At 43.6% G+C, this 27,925-nt stretch overlaps 1 protein-coding gene across 1 annotated transcript; it reads left to right on the top strand.

Moving 5' to 3' along the window:
* Positions 1-2,188: 2,188 nt before the first annotated feature.
* Positions 2,189-27,477, top strand: SLC5A8 (solute carrier family 5 member 8). The gene is made up of 15 exons (XM_075428496.1): positions 2,189-2,542; positions 4,655-4,720; positions 8,702-8,753; positions 10,277-10,344; positions 11,222-11,376; positions 12,790-12,930; positions 16,514-16,643; positions 18,188-18,276; positions 19,602-19,714; positions 21,056-21,123; positions 21,424-21,510; positions 22,536-22,729; positions 23,916-24,019; positions 25,730-25,815; positions 27,328-27,477. Exons 1-15 carry the CDS (start codon positions 2,189-2,191, stop codon positions 27,457-27,459), a joined length of 1,839 nt encoding a protein of 612 aa, XP_075284611.1. The 3' UTR covers positions 27,460-27,477.
* Positions 27,478-27,925: the final 448 nt, after the last annotated feature.

The following is a 27,925-nucleotide window of genomic DNA, read 5'->3' on the forward strand; positions in this document are numbered from 1 at the left end:
CTGAAACCAGAGTGACATGCATTTCCTCATAGCTGCTTGTGTTGCAGTTAGGAAACATGATTTATTTTCCAGTACATGTTATCACTTGCTGTGTTTACATTATGTCAAAAATGATAAAGAATCAGAATCAAAACTGTATTAATCCTATGTAGTTAATATTTTAAACGCATGTTATTGTTTGAATGGTTTAAGCAACATAATACCTGAAAGAGTGCAAACAAGTGACACTGAGCATGGAGCTCTGGGCAGTACAAGCTATGGGTCTGGGCAGGAGGCTGCTTATGTCCTTCCTGTGAGAAAGCGGGTCATGTTTTTTGACAACACGTAATTTTTATGGACAACAGCAGTTCGTTGCACAGTGTGGGAAGGTGCTAGTTTTGACTGAAGCTTTGCTGGGAGGATTATTCATCTTTCGTGTGGTCAAAAGCCGATAGCAAATTAGGGCAACCACCTCAGATAATCAATAGCTCAATAGCCTGCTTGGTAAGGGTACAGAATAAGTTTCTTTGCTCCTCCTCAGCAGGACATCTGGAAGCTGTTACTGATTATATAAGTAATTAAAGAGTAATTGGGCAAGAGAGACAGACGCCCTATGTGCTGCGGTGAGATTAGGACATGCCACTTGCACCACAGTGGCCAGATTCTGTATGTTCAGGGACATTCATACTCACAGATGAGCATCTAGAGGCCAGACCAACACAGGCATGATTTCACATCTCAACTTACTAACTCTGCCAGACCAGACTTCTACTTGCACCCCTCCTTCCAACATGCACTCATAAATACCTCCAAATGGCCTGCCAAATCCAGAGCTCCCAAGGAGATAAAAGTGCTTGGTGAGCTGAGTTTGGCTGTTGGGTGTCTGGTCAATCACTTCTGTCTAAGGTACAGAAGGCTGCTGAAAACCATGTCTCAGATTGGTGAGATGGAGGCAGGTCAGAGTGCCTTGTGCTGAATCCAGAGCACCTGCATCAAAAACCGCTTCCAGCAAATGCAGCTGTGGATAATGAGCTGGAGAGGCTGGGCGGGAAAGAGACCTGTCTACCTGCCATCAAGGAATTTTTATCCTCAAACTGGTGCTGGCGCACTAGGAAATCACCTCCAGCAAAACTACTGAGCCCTGCTGCAAGGTGTGCTGCATGCTGTGCTGCATCCTTACATCTTCATCCCCTATACGGGGTTGCTGACGTACGGCGAAGCAGGCAAATGTCCTATTTGCTGCGTTAGTCCTGGATGTACTGACAGCTATAGAAACAGGCACATCTCCACCGCTTGACATCCACGGCCTTCAAAACCCACAGGTGTTTTTGATGCATTCCCCTGTGGGTGAGATAGGTGAAGCTCCATCTGTGATACTCCTGTGCACTTTGACTCTTGAACCTGCAATTAGCTGAAGAGCATTTGCAAAACATCCGTGAGCACAGCACAGGTAGTGGGGCTTCGCTGTCACCTAACTGCGGCGTTTGTCAACTCACCTTGGCAAATCTGCTGTGGTATCTGATTCAGCGAGTGATTTTCCAGATTGCTCAGCCCATAGGAATGTATATCACAGAATCAATCAGAGAATCACAGAATGGCAGGTGTTGGAAGGGACCTCTGGGGGTCATCCAGTCCAACCACCCTGCCGAAGCAGGTCACCTAGAGCAGGCTGCATGGGACCTTGTCCAGGGGGGTCTTGAATACCTCCAGAGAAGGAGATATATTAAAACATATTTTCACCTTCTTCGTTTAGGGCGACGGTAGCACACGCCAGTGAAGCAGGGTAGGAAATACCACCCTGGGGAGCCCTCGGGTGAATTGCCTTCCCTCCAAAACCCCTGGACCGTGAGCCTGGTTTGCGGTGTAACCCCGCTCCCCGCAGCGGGGCCGCCCCGTCGCCGGCAGCCTGGGATGGCCCGGCCGGGGCCGCGCCGGGAGGGTCGCCGCCTCCTCCCGCTCCGCGGGGAGGAGCGGGCACCGGCACGCTATAAGGCCCGCCCGCCGCCCCGGCCCCAGCACTCGCACCGCCGCTCCGGGCGTACCCCCCGCTCCCGGAGGCACACGGGAGGGCGCCTGCCCCGGCGGGGAGCACCGCGGCGGGCAGGACCGCACCGCTCCGCCCCGCACCTGCCCCGGCGGGGAGCACCGTCTGCGCCGGCCCTGCGGGGCAGCAGCTTCCCCGCCGACTTGGGGAAGATCCTCGGCTCCAATGGCGAGTCCACCCGGCAGCATCGGGCGCTTCACCGCCTGGGACTACGTGGTCTTCGCGGCTATGCTGCTCGTCTCGGCTGTCATCGGGGTCTACTATGCCTTCGCGGGAGGGGGGCAGAAGACCTCCAAGCAATTCCTCACGGGGGGCCGCAACATGAACGCCTTCCCCGTTGCGCTCTCCCTCACCGCCAGCTTCATGTCGGCTGTCACCTTGCTGGGCACCCCTGCTGAGATCTACCGCTACGGTGTCATCTACTGCATCTTCGCCATCACCTACAGCCTGGTGGTGCTGTGCAGTGCCGAGATCTTCCTGCCTGTCTTCTACAAGCTGGGCATTACCAGCACCTATGAGGTGAGGTGGAGTAGAAGGAGCCTTCCCATAGCCTTCAGGGAGCTGGGGGGCTTCTCATATCTCTCCCCTCGGTCTCTTCTCCCAAATCCCCCTTCCACTCTGTGCTGCCGTTTAACTCCACACTCCCCAGGGCAGGTTGCAACCTGCTCTGTCCCCAAGTCTGCCCACACTGTCTCCGCAGAGAGGAGATGCTCAGCCCTGCTGTCTTGGCTCAGGAGCTGCGCGTCATGCCCGGTCTGTTCCCTCACTCCAAATAGTTCAGCAGGTGGATTGATCTTCGTGCAGCTTGGATGGTGACATGTGGTTAGTGATGTGTAATTAATATACCAAGAGCAGAGTGCAAGAGCATCTAACATAGGAACCAGAGCTCTCAAATCATGCTCCTTCCAGACAGGTTTCTAAGCTCAGGTGCAGCCACAAAAGTCCCCCTCTTGCAGAGTATGTTTGTGCTGTTCCTAGAGATCTTTGGGAGACACCCTTTCCACCTGAGGCCGTTCACGCCAGTGAATGTCTTCTCCATGATGCTTATACAGGGAGGTCTGCAAGTGCTCTGTGTCTGTAAGAGTTTTCTTACTGAACTGAGCTGGTCTTCAGCTCGGCATGTAAGTTAAAGCTATAGCTAGCAGCGCAGAGACTTCTGGAGTAGTGGGACACAACACAGGTTGAGTCTGTTTTGGCATGAGGAAGCATCTGGTCGGGACTTCCTTCTGATTTAGAATGTCTGTGCAACCTGTTTATCCTCCTGCACGGAGATAGTTCCTAGCTGCAGATTTGGAGACAAATTGCTCTTTTGACAGAGGACATTGGAAAAGGGGCATCAGTGCAGGTGAAAGTCCTTGGCTAGCTACTTCGGTCTTTTGCATTTTATTACACTGAACAGGGGCGTTGCAGCACTGAAGGCTGAAAACGAGATTTCTGTTGGTAGGTTTAGATAAGAATTCACCAACAGAAATCTCTGGTGGCTTCCAGTGCATTTTAAACTACTAATCTTTGGACTGTCAGTTATGATGATACTTAAAATAGGGTTCTTTTGAATAAAGACTCACTATTATGACTGGAAGCTCACTGATAACCTTGGGGTTAAGCCAGCATAATGCACCTATAAAAGATATATCTTCTATTTGTGGACAGAGTTCAGAGATTAAACAACTTTTTGTATCTGTCCAGGGCTTCAGCACTGCTTCCTCCTGTAGACATGCTCACAGATCACATTTTAAATGCTCAATTCACAAGTGAGCACTTTGAGATAACTTCAATGTTTGTCTGCGTTGATTGGCAGGCAGACTGGCAGGCAAAGGAAATCCCTTTTGTGCAACCACACACCCTGGAGTGTTGTTAGGACAGATGGTGGGAACAAATCTGCCCTACAGCATGACAAACTCATTCAGAGGTTGTGCTGTCCCAGGCTAGACAGAAAAGTGAGGACTGCTGTTTGCAAAAGGCTAGATTTCTACTTACTGGTAGAAGATGGCAGCAGCTTGCTGTGCAGAAGGTGAGGTTACCATGGGAGGAAGCTTCTGACCACTGAAAACCTTCTGTCCTCGCTCACAGCAATTCAGATGGACACGCATAACGCCAGAGTTTCCGAATCAACGAAGGCTTAGGAATAGCCATGTTTTCTTTTTCTCTCTGATTTCACAATGCAAACAGGTTCTGTTGTTTGCTAGTACATCATTGTGAACTTTTAGGTTGCCCTGTGTGGACTCAAGAGTTGAAGTCGATGATCCTCATGGTTCCCTTCCAACTCAGTATATTCAGTGATTCTGTGATAACACATGCTGGTCTTTGCCCAGTCACGGAGCACAGCGCCTTGTCTATTGACTGCCTTGAGGCAGCTGGGTAGCACCCGTTTCCATTCTGCAGACTCCATCATATACTGACTAGCTTATGTCTTCTTCACTTACTCATGTGTCATTACCCAGCAGTGAGGTCTGTAGAGAAATATCAAATCAAATTGAAAGAGATATCAATCAAGGTGACTAAGAGTTTCAGCTGTTCATGAAAATGTAACAATGTCACTACACCCTTTCTGTATTGCTCATCACTTCACTCTAGTCCTATCAATAATGCCAAGTTTCGAGATAAACATTTGTTTTTTCTTCTCTTTTGCAGTATTTAGAGCTTCGATTTAATAAATACCTGCGCCTCTGTGGAACAGTTCTCTTCATTATACAAACGGCAAGTAAACCTCAAAGCTGTTCTACGGTCCTCGTAGCCACCAGGATTCTTCAGCTTAGTGTAACTGGCTGTTTTCTCTGAACGGTTGATGAGGTTACCACAGTGTACAAGTGGCTGGGAGTGGGAGAAACAAAGCTCTTTCTGCTCCAAAGCAATGAGATGAGGAGCAGATGCTGGGCTACCTGCTCCTTTGGTCTCTATGTGCATTGTTCAGCACTCGGAGCAGTCACTTGGCATCAGTGCCATGCCAAAAGACGAGCAACCCTTCACTGCAGGGTAGCTGTGTGAAGAGCGGTCATTCGCCTGCCTGCTTGACAAACCCACACGGGTTCAAAATGTAAACACGCCCCACTTATCTACAGCAGCAGTTTTCGTCCTGTGGTCCATGGATGCTGGGAGTCTGACTAATTCTCGTGGGTCTGTGAAAGGTGACCAAACAAGCTGTCAGGAGCTGTCATTTAGTGTACAACGGTTTGTACCACCACCACTGGGAAATCCTGGGTGTCTGCAAACTGAGAAGTAGCAAATTACTGGCTTGGGGAATCACAGTTAAACGAAAGCAGTCCCTGCAATTATTGTTGGTGCAGTTTGCTGTGTCCAGCCCATTCGGTGAGTCAGTATGAGACCACAGCTTTTAAACGTACAGTAAGCATGTGCCAAATGCACCAGAAACAAAAATGTGTTCTTTTCACAATTTTGGAGTGGGCTTTTCAGGGAATTTAAAGCAAGAATGAACATACAATCAGAAAGCTTTTCAAGTTACGTGCTTGATTTTTCCCTGGCTTTGTATTTTTAAGACACACCAGGAGTTATAGGGCAATCAAACTTGCACCAATAAGATGGTGATCAATGCAGTGCTAATTACTTATTTGAACAGTGCTGCTTATCTGGCATTTATAGATACACAAGCCCATAGGAAAAGTAGAGTGCTAGCATGTGTGTATCCTGACACTGTTTCACCAGCAACTAGGAACACATCACAGTTGTGTAAGCTGGAATGAGCCGAGCATAATCTTTGCTTGAAAAGATCAGAAAAATAATTCTATACAGCTTAAATGTGTGCCCAAGGAAATTAACTAAAGATCTATAGGTGTCTTTCTGTGCCAAGCACTAACAACTTAACCTGAATAATCAAAAGAATATTGAGGAAAGGAAACCCCCACGATTTTAATGGGGTAATTTTAACTGTTCTGTGAATATTGGCATGTGTTTAAAAGAAGAAGAAAAAGACTGTGTAGTAATACAACCTGAAAAACCACTGAAGAAGTGGAAAGATTGTATCATCAGTCCTGTTTTAATTTACACAAAAATGTGATCATACTTGTGACAAATTTTAATTTCTGATGGTTCAAAGCTTCTGGCACTTGTTTGCTGCATACGAGAAAGCCACTTTCTCATGCTGAATCCCTGAATTAGCAGGATTGGAGAGATATGGGTTTGACTGATGGACTATTAGATGGATAAGAAATCATCTGGATGGTTGCATCCAAAGAGTTACAGCCAACAGCTAAATGTTCTAATGGAAACCAGTAATGAGTGGTGTCCTTCAAGGGTCTGTACTGGGACCAATACTATTTAATACCTTCATTAATTACATAGATAGTGGGATTGAGTTCATCATCAGCAAGTATGTGGATGACACTAACCTGAGTGGTGCAGCTGACTTGCTAGGGTGAAGGGATGCCATCCAGAGAGACCAGGACAGGCTTGAGGAGTGGGCCAATGTGAAACTCATGAAGTTCAACAAGGCCAAGTGCAAGGTCCTGCACCTGGGTTGGGGCAATCCCCAATATCAGTACAGGCTGGGGGATGAACTGATTGTGAGCCACCCTGCAGAGGACTTGGGGATACTGGCGGATGAAAAATTGGACATGAGCCAACAGTGTGTGCTTGCAGCTCAGAAAGCCAATGCTATCCTGGGCTGCATAAAAAGAAGTGTGGCCAGCAGTTCAAGGGAGGTGATTATCGCCGTCTAATCGATTCTTGTGAGACCCCATCTGGAGTACTGCATCCAGCTCTGGAGCCCTCAGCACAGGAAAGACATGGAGCTGTTGGAGCGGGTCCAGAGGAGGGACATGAAAATGGCTGGAACACGTCTCCTATGAAGAAAGGCTGAGAGAATTGGGATTGTTCAACCTGGAGAATAGAAGGCTGTGAGGGCACCCCATTGCAGCCTTCCAGTATATAAAGGGGGCTTATGAGAAAGATGGAGAGAGACTTTTTAACAAGGCCTGTAGTGGCAGGACAAGGGGCAATAGTTTTAAACTGAAAGCTTTAGGCTGTATATAAGGAAGAATTTTTTTTGCAGCGAGGTGGTGGGACAATGGACCAGGTTGCCCAGAGAAGTTATGGATGCCCCATCCCTGGAAGTGTTCAAGGTCAGGTTGGATGGGGCTTTGAGCAACCTGATCCAGTTGAAGATGTCCCTGCCCATGGCAGGGGAGTTGGACTAGCTGGTCTTTAAAGGACCCTTCTCACTCAAACCATTCTATGATTCTATCATAGAATAGAATCTATGCCCACATGGACAATCACTGTGTGGACAGCAAGTCAAAAATTGATCAGGCTTGACAAGTGTCAGTTGTTGGCTGTGAAGTGATGCAGCTAGTTCTGAGGAGACGTTCCCCAGCAACTGGTTAGGACAGGCAGCTTTCTTGGAGTACAAGCTATGTATAAAGCCCTAGAGACGACTCATGGCACCAACAGAAACAAACGTGCGCACACACAGGCGGGGAGTTGTACACAGGTAGGAATAACTATTTCCCCAATGGCCCCACCATCCTTTCTGGCATGTGCTTGTAGCAGGTGTGCAGCAAGTGGCCAGGGCAATCTGGTCATGCTGGGTGAAACAGCCCCTCCATACTAGTTTCCTCCCACAGATGGATTACTGCTCACTCCAGTATCCTCTTGGCTCTCTCCCCAGCGTAGCCTCTGGCCACGTGGCAGAGCTCTGCCAGAGGACTGGATTTGACCTGCCCAAAAGCCATAGCAAGTGATCCACCAGTTAGCCATCCATCCTGCTCTGGTTTACCGCCTGTACCTGGGGCGGATTCCACACTCACGGGAAGCACAGAGGCTTGCTGGATGCCGGATGATGTCTGATTCTGCTGCCTTTCGATGCCACCCTTGCAAATCAGGGAGTCAGAGGAATTCAGTCATGGAAAACTGATGCAAGTCAGCTCAGGACCTGGCTGTGATTTAGATCCACTGAGTCAAGACCACTGAACTTCACAGAAGTTGTCTGCATGTTGAAAACTGTATTCTCCTGAACCATGCCACAGCTGAACTTGTCCTAGTAGTACAAGGCAGTAATAACAGTGGTAAAAGGACAAACAGGATTCAAAAATGTGCACAAAAAATTATAGAGGATATCAGTGTATGAATCCCATTGTGCCCTTAAAAGTGGATGGAGCAGCTCCTTCATTTGTCTATATCTTTCCTGTATTGGGTGAGAATACAAATCTGCTGATAATCATGCATGGCTTCATTTTACAGGAGTGTAATCCCTTATAAAGCCTATCCATAATGACTAACTAATGCTGTATTTTCTGTCCTTACTCATGTGCGTTATAGTCACATACTGAGAGGCATATTGATCCCAAGACTGAGAAAATAAACTGTAATAGATTCCTTGGCAAAACATGTGTAAACCTTATCAACTTCCTTTTGCTCTTGTTTCTGCTATATGACTGCAGTTTTAAAGCAATAAAACAAGGTAATTATAAAAGTCAGGAAAAGCTGAATTGGGATTTGGTATCCAAGAGTCAGTGGTATTTGTTTTAAGAACACTAGGCTGTCAGACTGCAGTGCTGGTTAGTCTCAGACGTTCATTTTCTAAAGATTGGAAGTATTTCTTGACTGTTATGAATTTAGGAAATATAGACTGCATAAATGCTTGAAGAGAAACCATCTCAGAAAGCTATCACCTTTTTCCAGGAATTTACATTTCTTTTGATTTTATATCTTTTTTTCCCCTTCTAGACTTTATACACTGGTATTGTCATTTACTCTCCAGCTTTAGCACTAAATCAAGGTAAGCTGAGTATATTGCAATAATTTTTTTCTGCATATAGCACTGGTATACCTATTTTTTGGTAATGCACACCTAAAGAAATAGCTCAGGGACTGAGTGTCAAGTCTTCTAAGTTTTCTGTTGATCCTGCTGGGAACACTGACAGAAGGCCTCACAGTTGTAAACCTAGTCCTTTAATCCCTATCTGTAAGGAATTACAGAAGAGGCTTGAGCGAAAAATCTGCTCTCATTTACTCTACCTCTCATGCACTGTCCTTAGGTCATGGCTATATTCAGAAAAGTTAAGAAGACTTAAGTAAATTTTGAAGGCAATGGAGAGACTAAACACACATTAATTCCCTTGGTTAAGTGCTCTTCTTCAAGAGGAGAGTGAGGTAGAAGTTCTATAAATATGGTTTTGGGCTGCCTGAACTGTTTAACGCAGCCTATCATTTTTCCTGGAAAAACAAATCAACAGCAAAGAGATCTTGAACTTAAGATGTTTGTTATGATATTTAGAAAATGAAATATTTCCATTTTCTACTTCAAAATGACTCTTTGCTTTGAAAATGAGCCACATTTATTTTTAAAGGGGAAAAAAGCTTTTATGTGGAGCCAAATGAAACTTTTAATCTGACACAATTAATTTGTCCACTTGGCAAGAAAAGGCAATAACAAAATGCAAATAAAAAATGAATCATTTTGGCTAGAATGAAAATCACACTGGTTCTGTTTGTGAGGCGGTTTTTTTGGCTCGTTCATTGAACAAGGAAGAAAAAACCCAACACTGCCTGTATTGGTCTCCTCTATTATTTATCACACAGTTTTTATGTCCTTGATGTTTATATCTGCCGTGAAAATACATGCTAAACCAAGTTATGACCTAGCTGGTTCCCAACTAGAAGCAATGACTTTCATTAGTTTTCTTTCAGTGTTTCTAATTAGCCTGAGCTATCTGTTGGGGAGCCCCCAGTGCCCTGCCTGGCAGCCTGTATGCCAACCACAGCACAGCGTTGGCTGGCACAGGCGTACTATTGTGTTTCCCTAAAAGAAAGAAGGATGAAAGAAAGGCTTTTAGTCTGACACATTCCTTCCAGACCATGCTCGAACCACCTTGCCTCCGTGGAGCACTCCTGTTCTGTTTACTTGTTTAAATCCTTGCCTAAGGACTATGGGACTACCCAGGCTTTAAGGAAGGACGTGTATTTTAAAACCTTCCTGAGTTGGGGCTTGCAAACATATTGGATGTGTTGATTGGCAGTATTCACATTAAAGACAAATAGCTTCTTAGATCCTGAAATACATCTAACTTTTTAGCAGTTTCAAATGCCTGTAATCACTGTTTCATTTTTAGAACTGCTTAGGGAGAATCCCCTGGTTTAGACACACAAATCTTTTCATTGCCATTTTTTATCACCTCCTACTTTGGCATTTAACTTATTTTTAGATTTTTTTCAACAACCAAATTGGGGGTGAAAAATCAACCTTAATTTTTTTTGTCCCCAATGCCTCATTCACACTGGTGCTATTTCCCTCTTTTTCAGTCACTGGCTTCGACTTGTGGGGTGCAGTGGTGGCGACTGGTGTGGTCTGCACTTTCTACTGCACACTGGTAGGCGGGCCCTTCGGCTGAGAAAAATCTCTGTCCCTTTCACCATTCACATCAAATATGGAATTTATCGGAAAGTAGCCTAATAAGCGGGTTACCCCATGGCAGTACTTTTTACAGTGTAGCTGTAGCCACAGGGCCATACTCACCCAGGGACTTCTCTGGATGCAAAGGTAGCCACCATGTGACTCAAACTTTTTCTGTTTTGATACATTCAAACTTCTGTTGTTTCTGGAAGAACAGCAAAAAGATAGATTTCCCTTCCTAAAAATCCTCCTGTAATTTTTCTTCTAATCTAGTAGGGTTTAGCTATGTAATTTGTCAAGAACCTGTTACTCCAACTGTAATAGTCCTGGCTGTTATTGAAAAGAAAGAGCCACTAAAAATAGCAGGTGCCACATGAACAGATTGGTCTTTAGATTAGTCTTAATTGACCAAGTGTCTAGAAATTATTAAATGGAACCTCAGTGACAAATTTATTTGTATATGTTGGATTAAATCATGTTTATGTTTATTCACTTGAATGCTATGCCTTCTGGAGTTAGTGGTACTGTAGGTATGTAAGATAAGCACTGTCTGTCAATTTATCTTTTGATACAAACTTCTGAATGAAGTTATGTGATGGAAGAAATACTGGATTAAACTATGTGTATGGCCAAAGTAAATTGCAGTGCACTTTGAAAAAGGGCCAGGATGTCCTGAATAGGTTCCAGCATACAATTCCTAAACACTCCAGTGCAGAATTATTTCTATTAAAGGAGAAGATTAAATTAATCTATTATGCATAATAAGGACAGTAACATTTCTCTTAGTTGAATGTGAGTGCAAAGCAAGAGTGCTGCTGCCCTGTTGTACCTGATATGTGCTGTTCCTCATACAGGGTGGGCTGAAGGCAGTGGTGTGGACAGACGTTTTCCAGGCTGGAATCATGATTGCTGGATTTTCATCTGTAATTATACGAGCTGTGGTGGTTCAAGAGGGAATTGGACGCATTATAAATGATTCCTACTATGGAGGAAGATTAAACTTCTGGGAGTGAGTTTATACTTACAGATGATGTGCCTCTTTATTCCTACAAATAGAGCTCATGTGACTAACTGTGAAATTAAATTGCTACTGAAGGAGGAGGAAGGGAGGAGTTGTGATAAAATTTTTATATATTATTAAACAAGCTTACCTAGTTTGGGGCATATTTTTTAGGTTTTACACCATGAAAAATCCTGTAAAGAGCAAAACCTTTTTAATTTGTCAAGTGGGTGTTTTAAGGATACATTTTGGATTCCACTGAAAGCAAATGGTGAATAGGAGAGGGCAATCATATTTATACTTATAATTTGCAAGCAGCTGATTTGGCATTTCAGCTGCTGAACCAAAACAACTAGGAAAATAATAGTTTTTGTCTAGTCTGAAAAAGGGAAATGCTTTTCTTTTACCTGAAAGAAAAATTAAAAGTAGTTTTAATAGTATTTTACCCTCCATTATTGTAACTAATCGTAGCCTAAAAATATCATTTTGCAAGGTCAAGAATATTCATTCTGACAGTGTTGAATCAAAACCACTTTAAGTTAAAAAAAAAAGTTATTGTACTTTTGATGAGAAACTTCACCCAGTACTATTAGTGAAAGTATATTGCGACAAGTATTACCTTTTATCCTTGTGTCTATCAGTTCACAATACGCATCAGCTTGTTCTGTAAAATTCTTCACCAAGTTCTTCAGTAAATAATTAATCTGTGGGTATTTTTTTTTCTTCTTGTGAACTGTCATTTTTTCAATCTGTTTGGCTGATTTGCTGTGGTTGTACTGCATTGCTTCTTCCCCCAACCATAGAGTTCACAGATGGGAAAAGCAAAGGAATAAAGGCATATAATAGATGATATAATATTACATTGTTACATTACATTATTACATGAAATAATATTACATTATTCACAAAGATGAGCATAATTTATTCCTATATTAAAGTGTGATTGTAAAAAAATGTATTTATGGCCATTCAAAACCTGTTATTCACTTCGAGCTAAAGTAGCAAAATGTTTTACAGAGGCTCTGTCCATAAAGGCTGAGTGTGCAAACACATCTTTGTATTGGTGTCGGACTGATGTCCCTCCAGACACGTAGGCATAGTAGACTTTTTACTGGAGCATCATTTCATCACAACAGTCAGAGGCATCATACAGCTTCCCATAAGACTGTATAGACAAATAAGCTAGTTGAACTTCACCTTTGGACAGATCAGAGCGTTTCACTAGATCAGGATTTCAGCTCTGAGTTTTAAATTTGCTTCCGGGAGCTCAGATTTCACGTGTTTGAACGTTCAAAATCTAGCCAAATTAAGAGAGTTAGTATTACAAGTATGAGGAAACTTTTGCTCCTAGCCATAAAGTTCTTCTCCTAACAAGAAGATTTTCATATTCTGATTTTTTTTCTCTTTTTCCTCTCTTTCTAGCTTTAATCCCAATCCTTTGCAAAGGCACACCTTCTGGACGATTATTATAGGTGGGACCTTCACATGGACTGGCATATATGGGATCAACCAGTCTCAAGTACAGAGATACATTGCATGCAAAAACAGGTTCCATGCAAAAATGTAAGTCTGCCTACAGTAACTCTTACTGTCTGAATTTAGCAGCGACTCTTCTTTATAAGGGAAATTTTTTTTAAAAGGGATTTTTTTTTGTGCATATAAAACCCATTTGTAAAGGGTAACAACTTCTGCTTTCTGTTTTGTGGACCAGACAATTTGGCACAATAAATACTAGCATTTGAATTACATATTGTTGCTGTAATATTGAACTTTGTGCCAGAATGTTTCACTGTGCCAATATTCTTGCGTACAAATAGTTGTATTAAGTTTATATGCAACCTAAAGACCAAATAATATAGTGCTTATGCTGAAGCCATATCAAGATAGCATCTTGAATTGCTACTCTACTAAACTTGAATCATTTTGTGGGAATTTTTGCGTAAGTAAAGACGAAAAGATTTTTCCATACTGATGAGTATATGCATGACAAAATGCAGAAATGTTTTAATCGGTGATAAAATTGCTGAGGAATCATATATTTTGTTTTCATAATAATCACGATTTTTTCTTTAAGAATTCACTATGGAAACTTGCAGAGTTTTCTGTTTTCCTTGAGTTTAAACATTTCTGATCAGCCTTTACTCTGAAATGGAGTATATTTACTAACTCTAACAATCTTGCCTTTATCTTTAGTATCATTCCACTAGTTCATAACTCAGGATTTAAGAATTATTAGCAAGCTCATTTTTATAAGAGTAATATATAAATGCACATCATGACTATTGTCCCTATAAATTCTATAATACAGTGACATGCAGAGAAGGAGTTTATGAAGGCTTTCACTTCATGAAGTCAGGAGAATACCCACAAAATCATGCATAGTTTAGAAGTGAAATATTTTGGTTATGGCAATAATGAAAAATCTACTTTTCAGTCATTTATGCTGCATGGAGGGATGAGCTGATGCTCATCATCAGCCACATCTCCAATGTACTGTGCCACATCTCCAGCACACGACATGGCTTCTCCACAATCTCTGGCATGTGGCTGAGTTCCAGGTTCTCGGCACTGCAGAGGCAGGAGGCGCATCCCACATCTGTAATGCTGCCTGGCATGATTGCATTTAGGAAAACAGCCGCATACGTTGTGCCAGTGAGACTGTTATTCCTGAGCACCTGCTCCACTTGGGCTGTGCTCCTCTTTTGCACCCTCCCTACTCTCTTTGTAAGGAGGGGCAACTCCAGGATATCCCAGAAGCAGAGCATGGCCAAGGGGAATCTGGCACCACGGCAGTTTCTGGGCAGATTTTCTGAGCTGTTGCAGCAGCTTTGACCAGGGATGGAGGCTATCTGGTTCTGGAGGAGTTTGGATGGGATTTATAGCTCATACTGTGTTAGTGGTGGCACAGCCTTTATCAGCAGCGTCCTCTCCTGCTGACATGGGTGGATGGACTTCATGGCATCTTGCTTGTGCCTCGCTTGTGCAGGGAATTTCCCCTGCATGGAGAAAGCATTTTGTATCATGGTTGCAGCTTGTCACAACTATAAACACTGCCATTCTGTGGTGACTATCTAGTTGATTCGCAAATGTAATTAGACACATCTGGCAAGTCACATTGGTGGCCTGCACCTCTTATTGCCATTTAACCTGTACATAGAAGTGTAAAATGTCATCAGCCAAAGTAATAGGGTTTTGTACATCTGTGGCATTTACTGTAAGGCTTTATAAGAGACAGCACAATAATAAATCAGAGCTGAGAAAATAATTCTTTCATAGATCCCAACTTGCAGGTTTTGGGAAGGCCTTTAACAGTTGCACAAGAGTAGGAATTTTCTCAGGCTTTGGGAAAGGCTTTCACCCCATTCAAGAAACATGCCAGTAGGTAGGAGCACATGCTGTCATCCTCAAACAGTAACTAGGTAAATTGAACATAACGCTCATATGTGAATGATAGCAGGCACTCACAGCAGGAAAGCTACGTTTTCAGAAAAATATGGGCTACTAACACATTTTTCTCTACTTTCAAGGGCATCATCTGGCATTTTTCAGTGCTAAAATCTTAGAACCAGCTTGAAACAAACAACTGAAAATGAGCCTTGTGCAGTCACCGTGCCTACTTCACCCAAACTCCACCCCATGTTACTCACCCAGAATTAATTGGAACACCTCCCACCAATAGTGCTACAATTATTGTACTCCAGTACTTAGTCATAGGGTGTACCATCAGCTGGGATGTAAATCAGAAGAAAAAAACACCAACTTTCTTTTCACTGTCAAACAGTGACACAGTTTAAAAACAAGAATTGCTGGAGTCAGATAAACAATTTCCTTTGCTTCAGTATGTTTCTCTTGACTTTCTAATCTTTGCTACAGGCTACTACTGCTATTGCAGCTGTTTGAAAGATTTGGATTGATTTAACTCATTGGTTAAATGTTGTGCTAAATCAGCTTATATCAAGGTAGATCATGCTAATGCAGGAAGATCTTCAGCTAAATGGGTGCAAGATGTCCAACCAATATGTAAGCAACTATAAGAAGAGGACTGCTTCAGTTTTACTAAATTAGTCTGGAGAGAAATTTAAAGAAACTGAAGGTCCTCCCAGCGGATGTCTTAGCAGTTGGTACAGGTTCAGGGTATATGAACTGTCAGGCAGTTAAATCACTGTTGCCCGATGGTACACAGATAACCTGGAGGCAACCGCTGGAAAGGAGCGCTGTTTTTCAAGGTCAAGCTGCTGATGGGTATGTTTGATTGAACTGACCACCCTAGGTGAGAAGAACTTTGTGACCCAGGAGCCACCAAGAGCTGAGAAACATTTGAGAAGACTGGATAGTTAGTTGGAAGGGAAAAGCCCTCACTGGACCAGGAGAACAATTTGGTTTTCACTGCCAGTAGAGGCTGCCTGTTGTGCATGGCAAAAGTAGCAGTAAAGCCTGATGGAAAAGCATTTCTGCTCTCAGTGTTAGCTGAAGCTCCGGTAGGGGTGTAGGGACGCAATGGGACCATACCAAGCTCCATGTTGTTTAGTTACTAAAGGGGAAGCCCTGGGGTTAGTGGCAACCCCCTGCTCTTTGGAAGTGGCAGCTGTAGGTGGCTCCAGACCAGGTCCCAGGTCACAATGCCTCGTTGCTGCCTCCACGCAGACTGTCCCGGGAGGAAATGGGGGATTTGTTGCTTTCCCAGGGTAACTCCAGCATTGTGTAAGTGCAGCACTGCATCTCCAGAGGCAAAGGAGTGCTGGTGCTGAGTAAAATGTACCCACACTTTGGTATGGGGCACCCTGCCTTACAAATCTGTCAGAGCTTTGTCTTTGCCAAGGGGTGTGGCAAGGGGGAAGAGTGTCTTCTTGCCAGCCACCTGCAACGTAAAACACACGCAACGTGATGAAATGTGGGGATCGCCATGTCACTCCCATCTTCTCCTGAGCAGACTTTGTCAGGGGATGGGCACTCAGACCATACCACCAAACCAGAAGTGTAATTCCTGTATTTAAAAACGCAGTCTCACACTGGGTGAAACACTGGGAGCTGTACTGTGACTCCCTTTCCGACAGGCAGCCACCGACCAGGGGGTCTCCTCAGTGCTGGCGTGGGCCCTTGCTCAACGTCAAGCTCTAACATGGTGTTTCCGTGCGTTTTGGTGCAGGTCCCTCTACATCAACCTGGTGGGCCTCTGGGCCATACTGGCCTGTGTGACGCTGTGTGGCCTGGCCCTCTACTCCATCTACAAAGACTGTGACCCATGGACGTCAAAGCAAGTGTCGGCGCTCGACCAGGTAGGGCCCTGCATTTCAGGGGAAGATGGAGAGGGGCATCCTTCCTCGGCAGCCATACCTACCAGACAGGCGGGTTCGAGAGACAGGGGGTTAGGAATAATGGCATGCCTGAGTCCCGTATCAGGTGAATCTGTAACACTGAGGGGTTAAGCTGAGACCATGGCAGTAGGAAATACCCTGGAGAATGCAACAGACCTGTCCTCGGCACTGGTCAGTCCCAGTGTCCCCCAGCTGTCCCGGGACTGCAGGTCTCTCAGTCAGGTGAGGAGGATGGCAGGGAGAGCAGCGACGTGGAGAGCGCTCAGTCCACCCATCTCTGCAGGTAATTGGGTTTTTCACCCAAAACGGGCCCGGGAGTGCCAGCATTGCGTGACAGCGCTTCAGAGAGAAGTGAGGGGAAGAGGCTGCAGCTGGGGACGGCTGGGACAGCGGTGCCTGTGTGAGTGACCACGGGCTCTAGCAAGCTGCTTTGTATCACCCAGCTACACTGCTCTGCCCCAGCGGAGGCAAAAGCATTTTCAGATTTGAAACATAATCATACCCAAAACACACGCCTGGAAGAAGCTGCCAGCAGGCAGTTCTTCGCTAGTGATGGTGCATCTTTCCCTCCTTTGGAGGACAGCTGGGCAATCCAACCATGTTGTACCATACTGTGGAGAAACTGCCTTGTAACTGAAGGTGGCCTCTCCCTCAACAGCCCCTGAGCAGCAGATATATCTGAGGAACAGGAGCTCTGGGAACCTGTAGACGGATCAGAGTCAAGGCCCAAGGAAATCATACAAGTCGTCTTTTTGTATGTTTATGCCTGGGATAATCGTAGGCTCTGGATAACTCCCCACAGACAATAGCTGGAAAGCCAGGAGAAGAGCACAGACAATGGAGTACCTGAGGCAGGCCCACCTGGTCTTTAAGGGTAGAATAAAATGAGATGCAGAAAGCCAAGGTGGAAACCCAAAGGAAATTAAGTTGTTCCTGTCAGTCAAATTCTTTTGGTGGAAACTGGAAGCCAAATACTAAAAAGACCAACTTGCCTGTGAAAAAAATGGTTCACAGGAAGAAAACCTTAAAATCTCTTTCCAGCACTCAGATCTTGCAAATGTCAACAAGTGACACACATTTCCCAATAAGGAAATTCGTCTCAGGCACACTGAGGTTATTGGACTGTATGTAAAAACCTTTTTGTGGAGTCCGCAGCAGAACATAAGCATCTACTATGGCATCCAAGCCCAACAGAGTGATGTGCAATACAGATTACCTGCAGCCCAGTGCTAGCTTCTGATACCATCATCACTGGAAACCAAGCCGGATGGCATGGCTACACGCTCATGTCTTCTAGGTTGTCTAAATAGACTTTGCCGTATCTCAAGTGGATGTTTTAGGATTGGTTTTCTCTGTAGAAAATCAATAGATAGTGCAAGGTGGGACATTCAAAATTAGAACAGCTGGGCAGAATGCCAATGAGAAGGCTATAAGAAAAATAACAGAATGACAAACAGAAAAATTAGGGCATGATAGTAATATTTCTTACTCTCTGATTTTTTCAGCTAATTCCATACCTAGTGCTGGATATTCTCCGTGATTTCCCAGGAGTGCCAGGGCTTTTTGTGGCTAGTGCCTACAGTGGGACATTAAGGTAACGTAAGAATTTGCAACCTGGTGTCTTTTTTTTTCTTCTTATTTTTTGTTAGAGCTAAAATTGCATTTATACTGAAACTTTTGCATTTCATTTCTTTGTCTAGCTAATTTTTGTTCTTTAAAAAAATCACTGTAAGATCTTTGATGATGCAGTTAAGAAATCCGTAGTTTCCAACAGTGGTGCTCTGAGGTCCTAGTGCTCAAAGCTGTTTGGAGCTCCCTACTAGTAGCATGAGGAAACAGCTAGCCACACGCGATGTACAGCACTAACAAATCCTCTTCTCTGTGCTTTTAAAGCCCCTCTGATATAAGAATTTTTAAGTATTATAAATGGGTAGTTACACAAAATCGCTACAGTTTGGGGGAATTTCCTACTGCTCATCTTTAATTTTGCAGTTTCAAACCTACGTAACTTTAAAGTCATCTCCATTTCCTCATCCCTGATCTTCAGAGTCTTGTTTACAGACTGTTCCTGGACTTCCAATTGTCATGAAAGAACCCCATGAAAACAACAATCACTATGTGTTTTCACTGGAGGAGATAAATCAGCCCCCTTCTATCCCATAGTGGGGAGTGTTTTGTTCAGCATTCCCAAGGAACATCTTTTAGAAAACACTGCCTCTCTCGAGGAAGGTTCTGAACAATAGTAAGCAAATAAAAATGAGGAAACTTAAGAATGTGATACCAGAATAATTTTTTGTTTTGAGTACTTGTAGCTACATAAATAGAGGGAACAGCCAGGATATTTGTTTTTCCTGCTCAGAGGAAAAGCTGGTGGCTTGCAAAAGCAAGGTATGCAGACACAAGGTCACCTGCCTGCCTTTGTGCCTTAGGAGTGCTGGTTTCAGCAACCATGCAGGGAGCCGGGAAAAATTCAGTTTGGACTTGATGCCTAATGTTTAGATGACTATAATTAGATTATATGAGTCCTCCTCCAAGAGTGCTTCGAAAGTAATCGGTGATCTTCATGCAGAAATTTTACCTACCCAGATGTACAGCGTGTAGATCATTTGTGAAGGTATCATGTATACCAGTAGTGTTTACAGCTTAGCCATATGTAGTAGATATTTTCATTGACTTCTCCAGGCCCATCTTTTCATCAAGATTTGCCTTGTCTTCAATAATAGCAATTATTTTAAACAAATTTTGAAGCAATTAATTGCATCACCTGGAGTAATAAGTTATTTCAGCCAGTACAGTAGTTACATTAGCTTTCTGACACTGTTCTAGACAGTGGCAGTTTCTCTCTGCCAGTAATCCATCTGTTATCTATGATTTTTAGCTTTTAAGGTAAAAAAATTGTGTAAATCTTGCCTTCTGTAGTACAGTGTCCTCCAGCATCAATGCTTTGGCTGCTGTGACTGTTGAAGACTTCATTAGGCCGCACTTCAAATCCCTCTCTGAAAAGAAGTTGTCGTGGATTTCCATGGGGATGAGTATGTCTGGAAAATACCTTTTCCACTTTTGCTTTACAAAGTGAGGGCTTGATTCAGATCTCGCTATGGCAGTCTTAGTTGGGAGTAAGCGCATTCACACCAAGAGGACTACATTGGTGCAATACTTTGGGGAGACGAGATCAGCTGTGTGGGTGTTACACAGAATGGGTGAAAAGCTATTTCAAGTGAGCATGAGGAAAAAAATAAACCATCTCGTCTGATCTTTAAGCAAGAAAGATGCACTGCATCTGTATTCAATATCGATTCGCAGTACTACAAAGCTAAATGTTTCAGACTGAAACACCTGTTATTTTTCTTTCGTCTGTCAAAAATGAGAAGCATAGGAAACAATTTTGTAAGAAACCTTTTGAACTGAGTGATACATGAGCAACAGCATTGTGTCCCAATAACATCCCAGAGAATGAGAATCTTCATGTCTTCTCTGATATGCTCTCAGACTCTCAGTCTGTTTAGCTCCTCTGTTTAATGTAGCTCAAAGCGGAGGGTCAGAACTAGCCTGAGCAGGTGGTTTAAGTCTCTGAAGTGCAATTGCCGTCTCAGCTAGTTGTACTGTCTGTGAGCAGCTGCAGGCGCAGCTGAAGACTGTTTGTAGGAAGCATGGAAAAGTCACAGTCCCAACTTGTTGTCATAGCCCGTAGCAGTAAGCACAGCAGACTGGTGGCAGGTGACAAGTATTACATATTTTCACCTGAGATCAGTTTCTTAAACATTATTGCAAACAATGGTTATGCCAAAATTGTTGTTGGCCTTATCATGAGTTGCCTGACATGTCGTATTAAATAGTGAGATTAACCTATTGCTTGTGCAGTGAAACTCAACAGGGGTGGAGGTGGAAAAAACAAAGAAGCCAGTGTCATGGGTCCTGGAAAGAGACGCTACATCGTGGTGACCCGACACGTTCTTTGTCACGGTGCCAGCTCCCAGTAATCTGCCAGCATTTACTTTCTTGCTCCAGAGACTTTAGACTGAGAAGCAAAAATCATTGCCTCAAAATAAGGACTATGACACAGGAGATTAGCTGAGAAACATGAACAATACATGCGTTATTGCCACTATGGCTAATCCCTATGGCTGCCATTTAGTAACTAATCTTCAATAATACACAGGAAGAGGCTTTGGCTTTTGTCAAGTTTGCTTGATCTCTGAACATAAACAGAAACCCGACCTTTTGGCCAGTTCAGGCTTTCTTAGTAAAAACCCAGATGCTAGCGGGTGTGTTTTGGAGGTGTCAGGGGCCATGCTGGGTTAGACAGAAACATTTCCATTAGTGATTTTCAAACTTTGGCAGATATGTGCATCGTTCTGCCTTTCCCCACACAGGTGTGTTCTATGGCGGAGTCTGCATCGCTATGGCTGCACTGGCATCACTTCTGGAAGCCTTGTTGCAGGTAGGTGTAAAACAGCTTTTTCATGCCCATGTTGAATGACCCAGAATTAATTATGTAAGAGAGTAATTGCTGGATACCATTACAAGATTAGTTTTTATTCTTTGTTTGGTATTGGCTTCGAATAGACCATGTCTCAGCCTCTGCTTTAAGCACCCATGTAACTTCACCAGGTTCTGCCAGCTGAGTACGCACCAGTTAAAATCCCGCATAATTTCCTTCTCAACATCTCCTGTTCTTGCCATGTTGGAGACTTCAGCTTTCTTGGACGGCACCTGATAGCAGACTCTCTTCCTTCCTCAGGCAGCACTCAGCATTTTTGGCATGGTCAGTGGCCCGCTTTTAGGACTGTTTGCCTTGGGAATCCTCTGCTCCTTTGCAAATGGAATTGTGAGTAGAAGTGTAAAGCTCTATTCGTTCAAAATTCATCGATAATTTGGGGTATGTCCTTCCCTCTCCCCCCCAACAATTTTATGTTGGGCAGCAAGGGACATGTCTTTGATACTTTCCATGAGGGCATTTCCCCTTGCTCCCTCTGCTCCTTACTGCAAGGAAGTGATGAACCAGGCTGTACAGGAACTTGAATTTCCATCCCATGAAGAGACTTAAATGACCAGAGGGGGGGGGGAGAAGAATTGGAATAAAAAAGTGAAACTTTGGCAAGGATTTCTGGAAAACACAGTTTTAGAAGCAGAGAACAATGTGTCTCGAGATGTAGCTGAAAAACCAATAGACTCAGAGGATGCTAGGCTGTCTGAGCAAAAGGGGGTCAAGACTTGGAAGATGGGGCCCAAGCACCTGCAGACTGAATTGGGGTGTCCTCACAGTGCTTCAGTATCATGAAATTACAATTTCCAGAGGAAAAAGCTATTCCATCCAAAAAAATGGATTTGATGAACTTTGGGAATATGGTCCATGAGTTAGTGTGACAGGATTGGTATTTAGTAAGGGTCACTAATGACTAACATTTACCTCTTCAGTTGCAAATTTTATGTATGTACTGAAAAAAAAATCTCTAGCTGTTAGCCTGAAAAACCTCACCCTGCAGTAAGAGAGACTTTTGCAAAAGCAGATCACAGGAGAAAATGGAAAAATTGCTTCTGTATTTGTTCAAGAAGGGCCTTAAATAAAGCAGTATTCTCCCCACATACTGTGCAGCCCAAAGCTATCCTTTGATTGTAAAGACATAGTGGCAAAATAAAAAGAAGTATACTCAGGAGCTGTGAGTAAACACTGTATTTCCTAAAAGGGGAATGAAGTAAGCTCCCCAGCTCTCCCCAACTGTGTATTTAATTTTTGCGATGAAGCCTACAGTTTAGATTATCTTGACTGTTTCTTACTCATCTAGATGTTGTTTTTTTCCAAATATTCTTTTGCTTTTCATGTGAATCCAAGTTTAATTTTCTGTTTTGCAGGGTGCATTTGTGGGTCTTGTCAGTGGCTTTGTTATTTCCCTTTGGGTTGGAATCGGATCTCAGATTTATCCTCCACTCCCAGAGAGGACCAAGCCACTATATCTCTCAACTGCAGGCTGTAATATATCCTCAGCAAATTTGACATCAACAGAAACTCCATTAACAACAATCTTCAACGCACCAAGTTCAGAGAGGTATAGAAGTTCAACACGTGCAATCAACAAAGCATATATTTGTTTTAACATCTGCCTAGCATTTGGGTTACTCTAACTATCCCTCCCTGGTTTACCTACCAGGTTGTTTAAGATGAAGCAGTTTTCTCTAATTTTTTTCCTCCCCTGTCAGAATGAAGTTTGTCCAAGTTATCCTAGAACAGAAGTCAAAGTGAACCTTCCTATTGATCTGAAAAGCTTCAGTTTGATATTTGAGTCTAAAGCCTTGGATATGCCTTACCAGGAGCCATGATGTTAAAGAAACCATAACATTTATGGTTATTGGATTAACTTCCACAGTCTGTCACATGGATCAAAGTAGTAGGCTGTTAAAGGACAGTGTGTCAGTTTAACAGCTCCACCTACAACAGCTTGTCTGTGCAGAAATAGTTCTATTCAGGAAATTCAGAAGAGGGCATAATCTATATAATGGGCAAAATATAAGGGAATTTCTTCCCTCTGCAATTACCATATGTCTTTGGACAATCAAAATTAGGTGTAACAGTTATGAATGACAATATAGGGAACAGCAGGAAAAAGAAAGAAGCTGAACAAACACATTTCTATGGATTCCCAATCCTTACACCTCAGACTGTTGTACCATCAACAGATACCCTGGTACACACATGGGTGCCCAACATCCAGTTTCATATACTACACCTCTCACAGGAGGCCTCCAGCATTGCTTACAGCTGCAGGGAAGCAACCATTGCAACAGAGCACATCCTCCAGGAGAAGAAAAGAAGCTGTAACCTGAGGTGTGACAGTTGCCCTATTGTTTCTGGCTGCTTGGAGCTGCACATGGGTGACTTCCTACCTTCCCCTCCTTTAAATGTCCGCCCTTCTAAAGATGTTATGCCTTCATCTGCATATCTAGGGTGCTCCACTCTGTACTAGATTCCCAGCAGAGACAGGACGGTCCTGTTTTACTCTGTGTCCCACATGTTGCCTCACTGTGCTGACCAGTTTCCTCCCCTACAAAGGAACTTTTGTAAATTTTAAAACAGATTTTCAATGCACATTTTATTGTATGGAGGTAGTTCAAGAGTACCAGGTCATTTGGTTCCAAAGTAACTATGTATGTATACTCTGTCTGGAAACAGACAACATTTTCAAGTTGCTTGAAACAGTAAAGTGAAGATTAACACTTTTTCCTGCTCTTTTTCAGGCCTGCCCTGGCAGACAACTGGTATTCCTTGTCTTATCTCTACTTCAGCACACTTGGAACACTTACCACACTGGTTGTGGGAATAATTATCAGCCTCCTAACAGGTACTAGCTCCAGAGCTGTGACTGAATGCATCTTAGATCTCTTTCAAGTTAAGATGACCAAAGAGAGCTGTCATTGCCACTGGAAGTACTGGTGACCCTACTCCACCTGTTGTATAAAGGTTACCATCCTAACTCTCCTTTCTTCCACTCAGCCCTTCTGCATCCCATTCCTGGTCTCTGCTCACAGCAAAGGTTACTTCATATTTCTAAGGAGAAAGATGTTTCAGCAGTTTTTTTAACCTGAGCGGCGAAAAAAAAAAAAAGTCATCTGTCTTTCCTGTTTTATTAGATGCCAGCAGGGGCTGAGGTTTAAGGGTTGTCCCTGAACGTGGCAACAACTCCAAGCAAGGAAATACACCCATGCTTCTAGAGGAAAAATGCAGTTTTACTTTGAGTGAGTTCAGAGCACTCAAGGGTTATTTTCTGCACCTGTACAGTGCATGCTTTTCACCACATTCCCCAAGCACGTACCTAAGAGCTGCAGACCCTGTGCATGGCTATGTTACCTTCTGTCTCAGTTTCCCTGGACTGTTTGTGCAAGGGGCAAAAAGCAGCACCCTAGAGGTAAGAGCAGGGACTTCAGCTCCAGCCCGTGGCCTCACTACATTTACATCTAGGCGAGATGCAAAGTGCACTTGTCATCTTCTTCATGCATGGCAGAAATAGCACAAAAGCAGCTGCTCTCACAGCTTTCCCCAGGACGCCCAGCCAGATTCCTATGACAGCCCATTTATTTAAGGCTGTTAGATTTCAGACCTATTAGTCTGACCTATAACTACTCCAGGACTGTGAAGCTCCAAACCTAGCAGACAAATTCACTTCCATTAGCTTCCCTGTGCCTTGCAACTAAAAAGCACAAGTTACACTTCTACCATTTCCTTTTCCTTGTGAGTTTCTAGAGGATTTGCTCCCCGCTTTCTTCCCATTGCTATCATAATGCTTGTAGACAAATTCTGCCTCTTACCAGGCTAAGATCAGTTTATCCATGAGCAGCAAAACAAAGCATGAAAACTGGCCAACTCAGTAAATCCAGATGAGAAATCCTAGCCCAAGAAACAGAAACCCCAAAAAACCCAACCACAATATCACCTTGCTTTTTGCAGAGCAAGACCCTATTTAAGCCTCAGGTGGCAATCAGAGCTAATACCTAGCATCTGCTTCTCCTTTCTTTCCTACACACATTCCCACACGAGAAAGGTTAATCTTCCATGCCTTAATAATGCCCAAACATCCCATTAACCCTCATCCCCCCACCCTGGGGCTGCCCTTCAATAACTCACTATAAAAATTGCAGGTGGCTCTGGAGGCAGGAGTCCTGCTAACAGGGAGCAGAGGACTGAGGCTCAGACCCTAGGGCAGCGCTTGGTACCACAGCTCCTGGACCGGCAGGGTGGTCCCAGATATCATTGTCTGGGATTCATCCTTCTCTGGTTGTTGTCTCCATGTTTTTTACACAATAAGAAATCTGAGGAGGATCTAGGAAACTCTGGAAAATGGCTAAGGCATTTCAAATAGACCTTGAGTGATCATTTTATGTTTTGAGAGTGCAGGGTGTACATCGTTGTAAAGAAAAGATCCCTAAGGCCTGTGGCTGCTTGATGGCTTTTGCTGCATGACCGTCCTGCTTACCTGGCCTGGTGCCCATAGCTGGGCTCTGACATATCATTTACATGTGGAAACCTGGCTGATTGAAACCCGCCTATTTTGCAGGAGGGCTAAAGCAGAACACAGATCGTAAATTCCTGCTGACCAAGGAAGATTTCCTGTCCAACTTCTCATGTTCTAAATCTGAGACGGTAAGTGTAATTATGCATCTCTAATTTAAATCAATCTTTGCTCCTGGGGACAAAGGCAAACAGTCCTTGGCTTATTTTTCCACACTAGGATGAATAGAACCTGATGCTGCCTGATATGACTGTATGCTTTAAGGCAGTAGCAGAGCACAAGGCAGGTAGGAGTAAAGCAGCTGGTATAGGCAGGGAAGCTATGCTTGGCCACAGCTTGACTTCAGTGAACAACAGAGCAGCAGCTGAGACAAGGGACAGTTGTTCTCCAGGTTTCTGCCAAAATACTCCCTCACTAGTCTCTTGGAAGCTGGCCCAAGGCACGCTTTGGATTCAGCAAAGCTTCCTTTGTTTGTAAACATGTGTTCTCTAAAGTCTGGATTTTCTTGCAACTTTGGCTACTGTTCAAGAGAAAGCATTGCTAGTCAATGTATGTTTCCTGTCTCCCTCCCTCAGATGTAAGAAAAGGGGAGACAGTATTGGGTAGTAACATCCCTTAAAAGGGAGAATGTAGGGGAAATTTGTTTATTTTGTTTTGTTTTTTTAAATAAACTACAGCTGACTTTTCAATCAGTATCATCAGGATGCTGAATGTTCAAGCTCTGCTTTGTTCAGTGCTTTTTGAGTGCTGCAGTACGGGCAATGATCATATCTTTGAGATGGTCCAGTTTGCAAAATGTTTCTCCTCCATGATGAGAACTCCTTTTGGTATGATCTTGTGTATTTCAGCTTCTGGATATGAACACCAGGGAGAGAAATGGATTTTTACAATACTATTGTAATGCTGTTTGCCTGTGTCAGGACTGGACGCCAGCTATCCAGTTATTGTCATTCACTGTCTTTAATGAGCCAACGTCTGTTTTCACTATCTGGGAATTTAATCGCTGAAGTGTTTCGAAAAAAACCACCCACATGGAAACTAATGTCCACAGCCATACCATTTTATGCCTGGAGTCAGAAAGCAGTGTCTGCCTGGTTGTACAGCTAGGAGCTGGATAACAAGCGATTGGCATCACAAATAATGCAGAAAGTTGTTGAGAAAAAGATCAGGGTTAAGAGAGCAACTTCCTGCACATGAAGAACTCAACATCTCCCTGTGTTTAACAGAGGTGGAACATCAAAGCAATGATGCATGTTAATACGCTCTTCATGTCAAAGATGGGGCAAGGATCAAGGGTTGGGAGTCAATAGCTCAGGGACCTGGTGGTGACAGATTGCTAGACATGAAAACAGCAATTAGAACTTTACACACCCAAAAAATATCAGACACTTTGCAGGACAAGAACATTTTGTATGACAAGAACATTGTACATAACCAGTACCTTATGCAATAAGAAATTTTCCATGCCCCAAGAAAAATACCACCTACTGTAATGAGCAAGATTTTATGCTCTGTCAGCAGCCAACGTGTGTTTTCCTGCAAGGCATCTTGTATGTCAGGCCTGACTCTGCTTGTGTGCAGGTCAAAGAGACGAAGACTGTTTCTTCCACTTCACAGCATGGCTTTTGTCTTTTGTTTTTTAGCCAGAGAAAGTGGAAGTGTTGAACTGCAAACCACTTACCGTGGCAGCCGAAGGAACTGACAACCCTGCTTTCAGCCACATTGAAATGGATGTTGCAAGCAATAAGAACGAAGTCAATGGCCTTCCTATATGACATGGGGTCATGTCAGCCCGCGAGGACAGTTTTGTTGATGTAAAGCATCGTTGACATTCCTGTGCTGAGTCAGTTACCAGCTCTGGTGGGGTCATGGGTAGGCATCTGCTGAGCTTCGTGGCACTGTCACCCTTGAATGACCTTGTCATTAGTTAAGAAAGGAATCAGGTCTTTCTTGCACTTCATCACTGTCTCGCTCTCACTCTAGACCTTGGTGGCAGGGTTTAAGGCAATGTTTCCATGTGAAATACTTGCCTGATATTCTTGAGCCTCCTGGAAAATACCTGCTTTTAATCTCAGTTCGTTCTCAGAGTAAATTTTTTATTTGGTAAGAGCACTGTTCCTCCAGACATGGCTGTTTTTCTGGTTTATTTTTTTTCTTTTTTCTTTTAAGGCATTGAATGTATGAAGGGATTAGGGCTGTGGGACCTTACCAGATTGCAAGAAGCAATGGGTCTTTTTTTAG

The sequence above is a fragment of the Opisthocomus hoazin genome, chromosome 8 (assembly GCF_030867145.1).
Source record: "Opisthocomus hoazin isolate bOpiHoa1 chromosome 8, bOpiHoa1.hap1, whole genome shotgun sequence".
NCBI lineage: Eukaryota > Metazoa > Chordata > Aves > Opisthocomiformes > Opisthocomidae > Opisthocomus > Opisthocomus hoazin.

What these genes read in the sequence shown, in the direction of transcription:
- SLC5A8 (XM_075428496.1), top strand. Translation starts at nt 2,189, where the DNA reads ATGGCGAGTCCACCCGGCAGCATCGGGCGCTTCACCGCCTGGGACTAC. An exon ending in TTCTGGAAGCCTTGTTGCAG is followed by an intron (nt 21,124 to 21,423) that starts GTAGGTGTAAAA and finishes TTCCTTCCTCAG; the next exon opens with GCAGCACTCAGCATTTTTGG. An exon ending in AACGCACCAAGTTCAGAGAG is followed by an intron (nt 22,730 to 23,915) that starts GTATAGAAGTTC and finishes GCTCTTTTTCAG; the next exon opens with GCCTGCCCTGGCAGACAACT.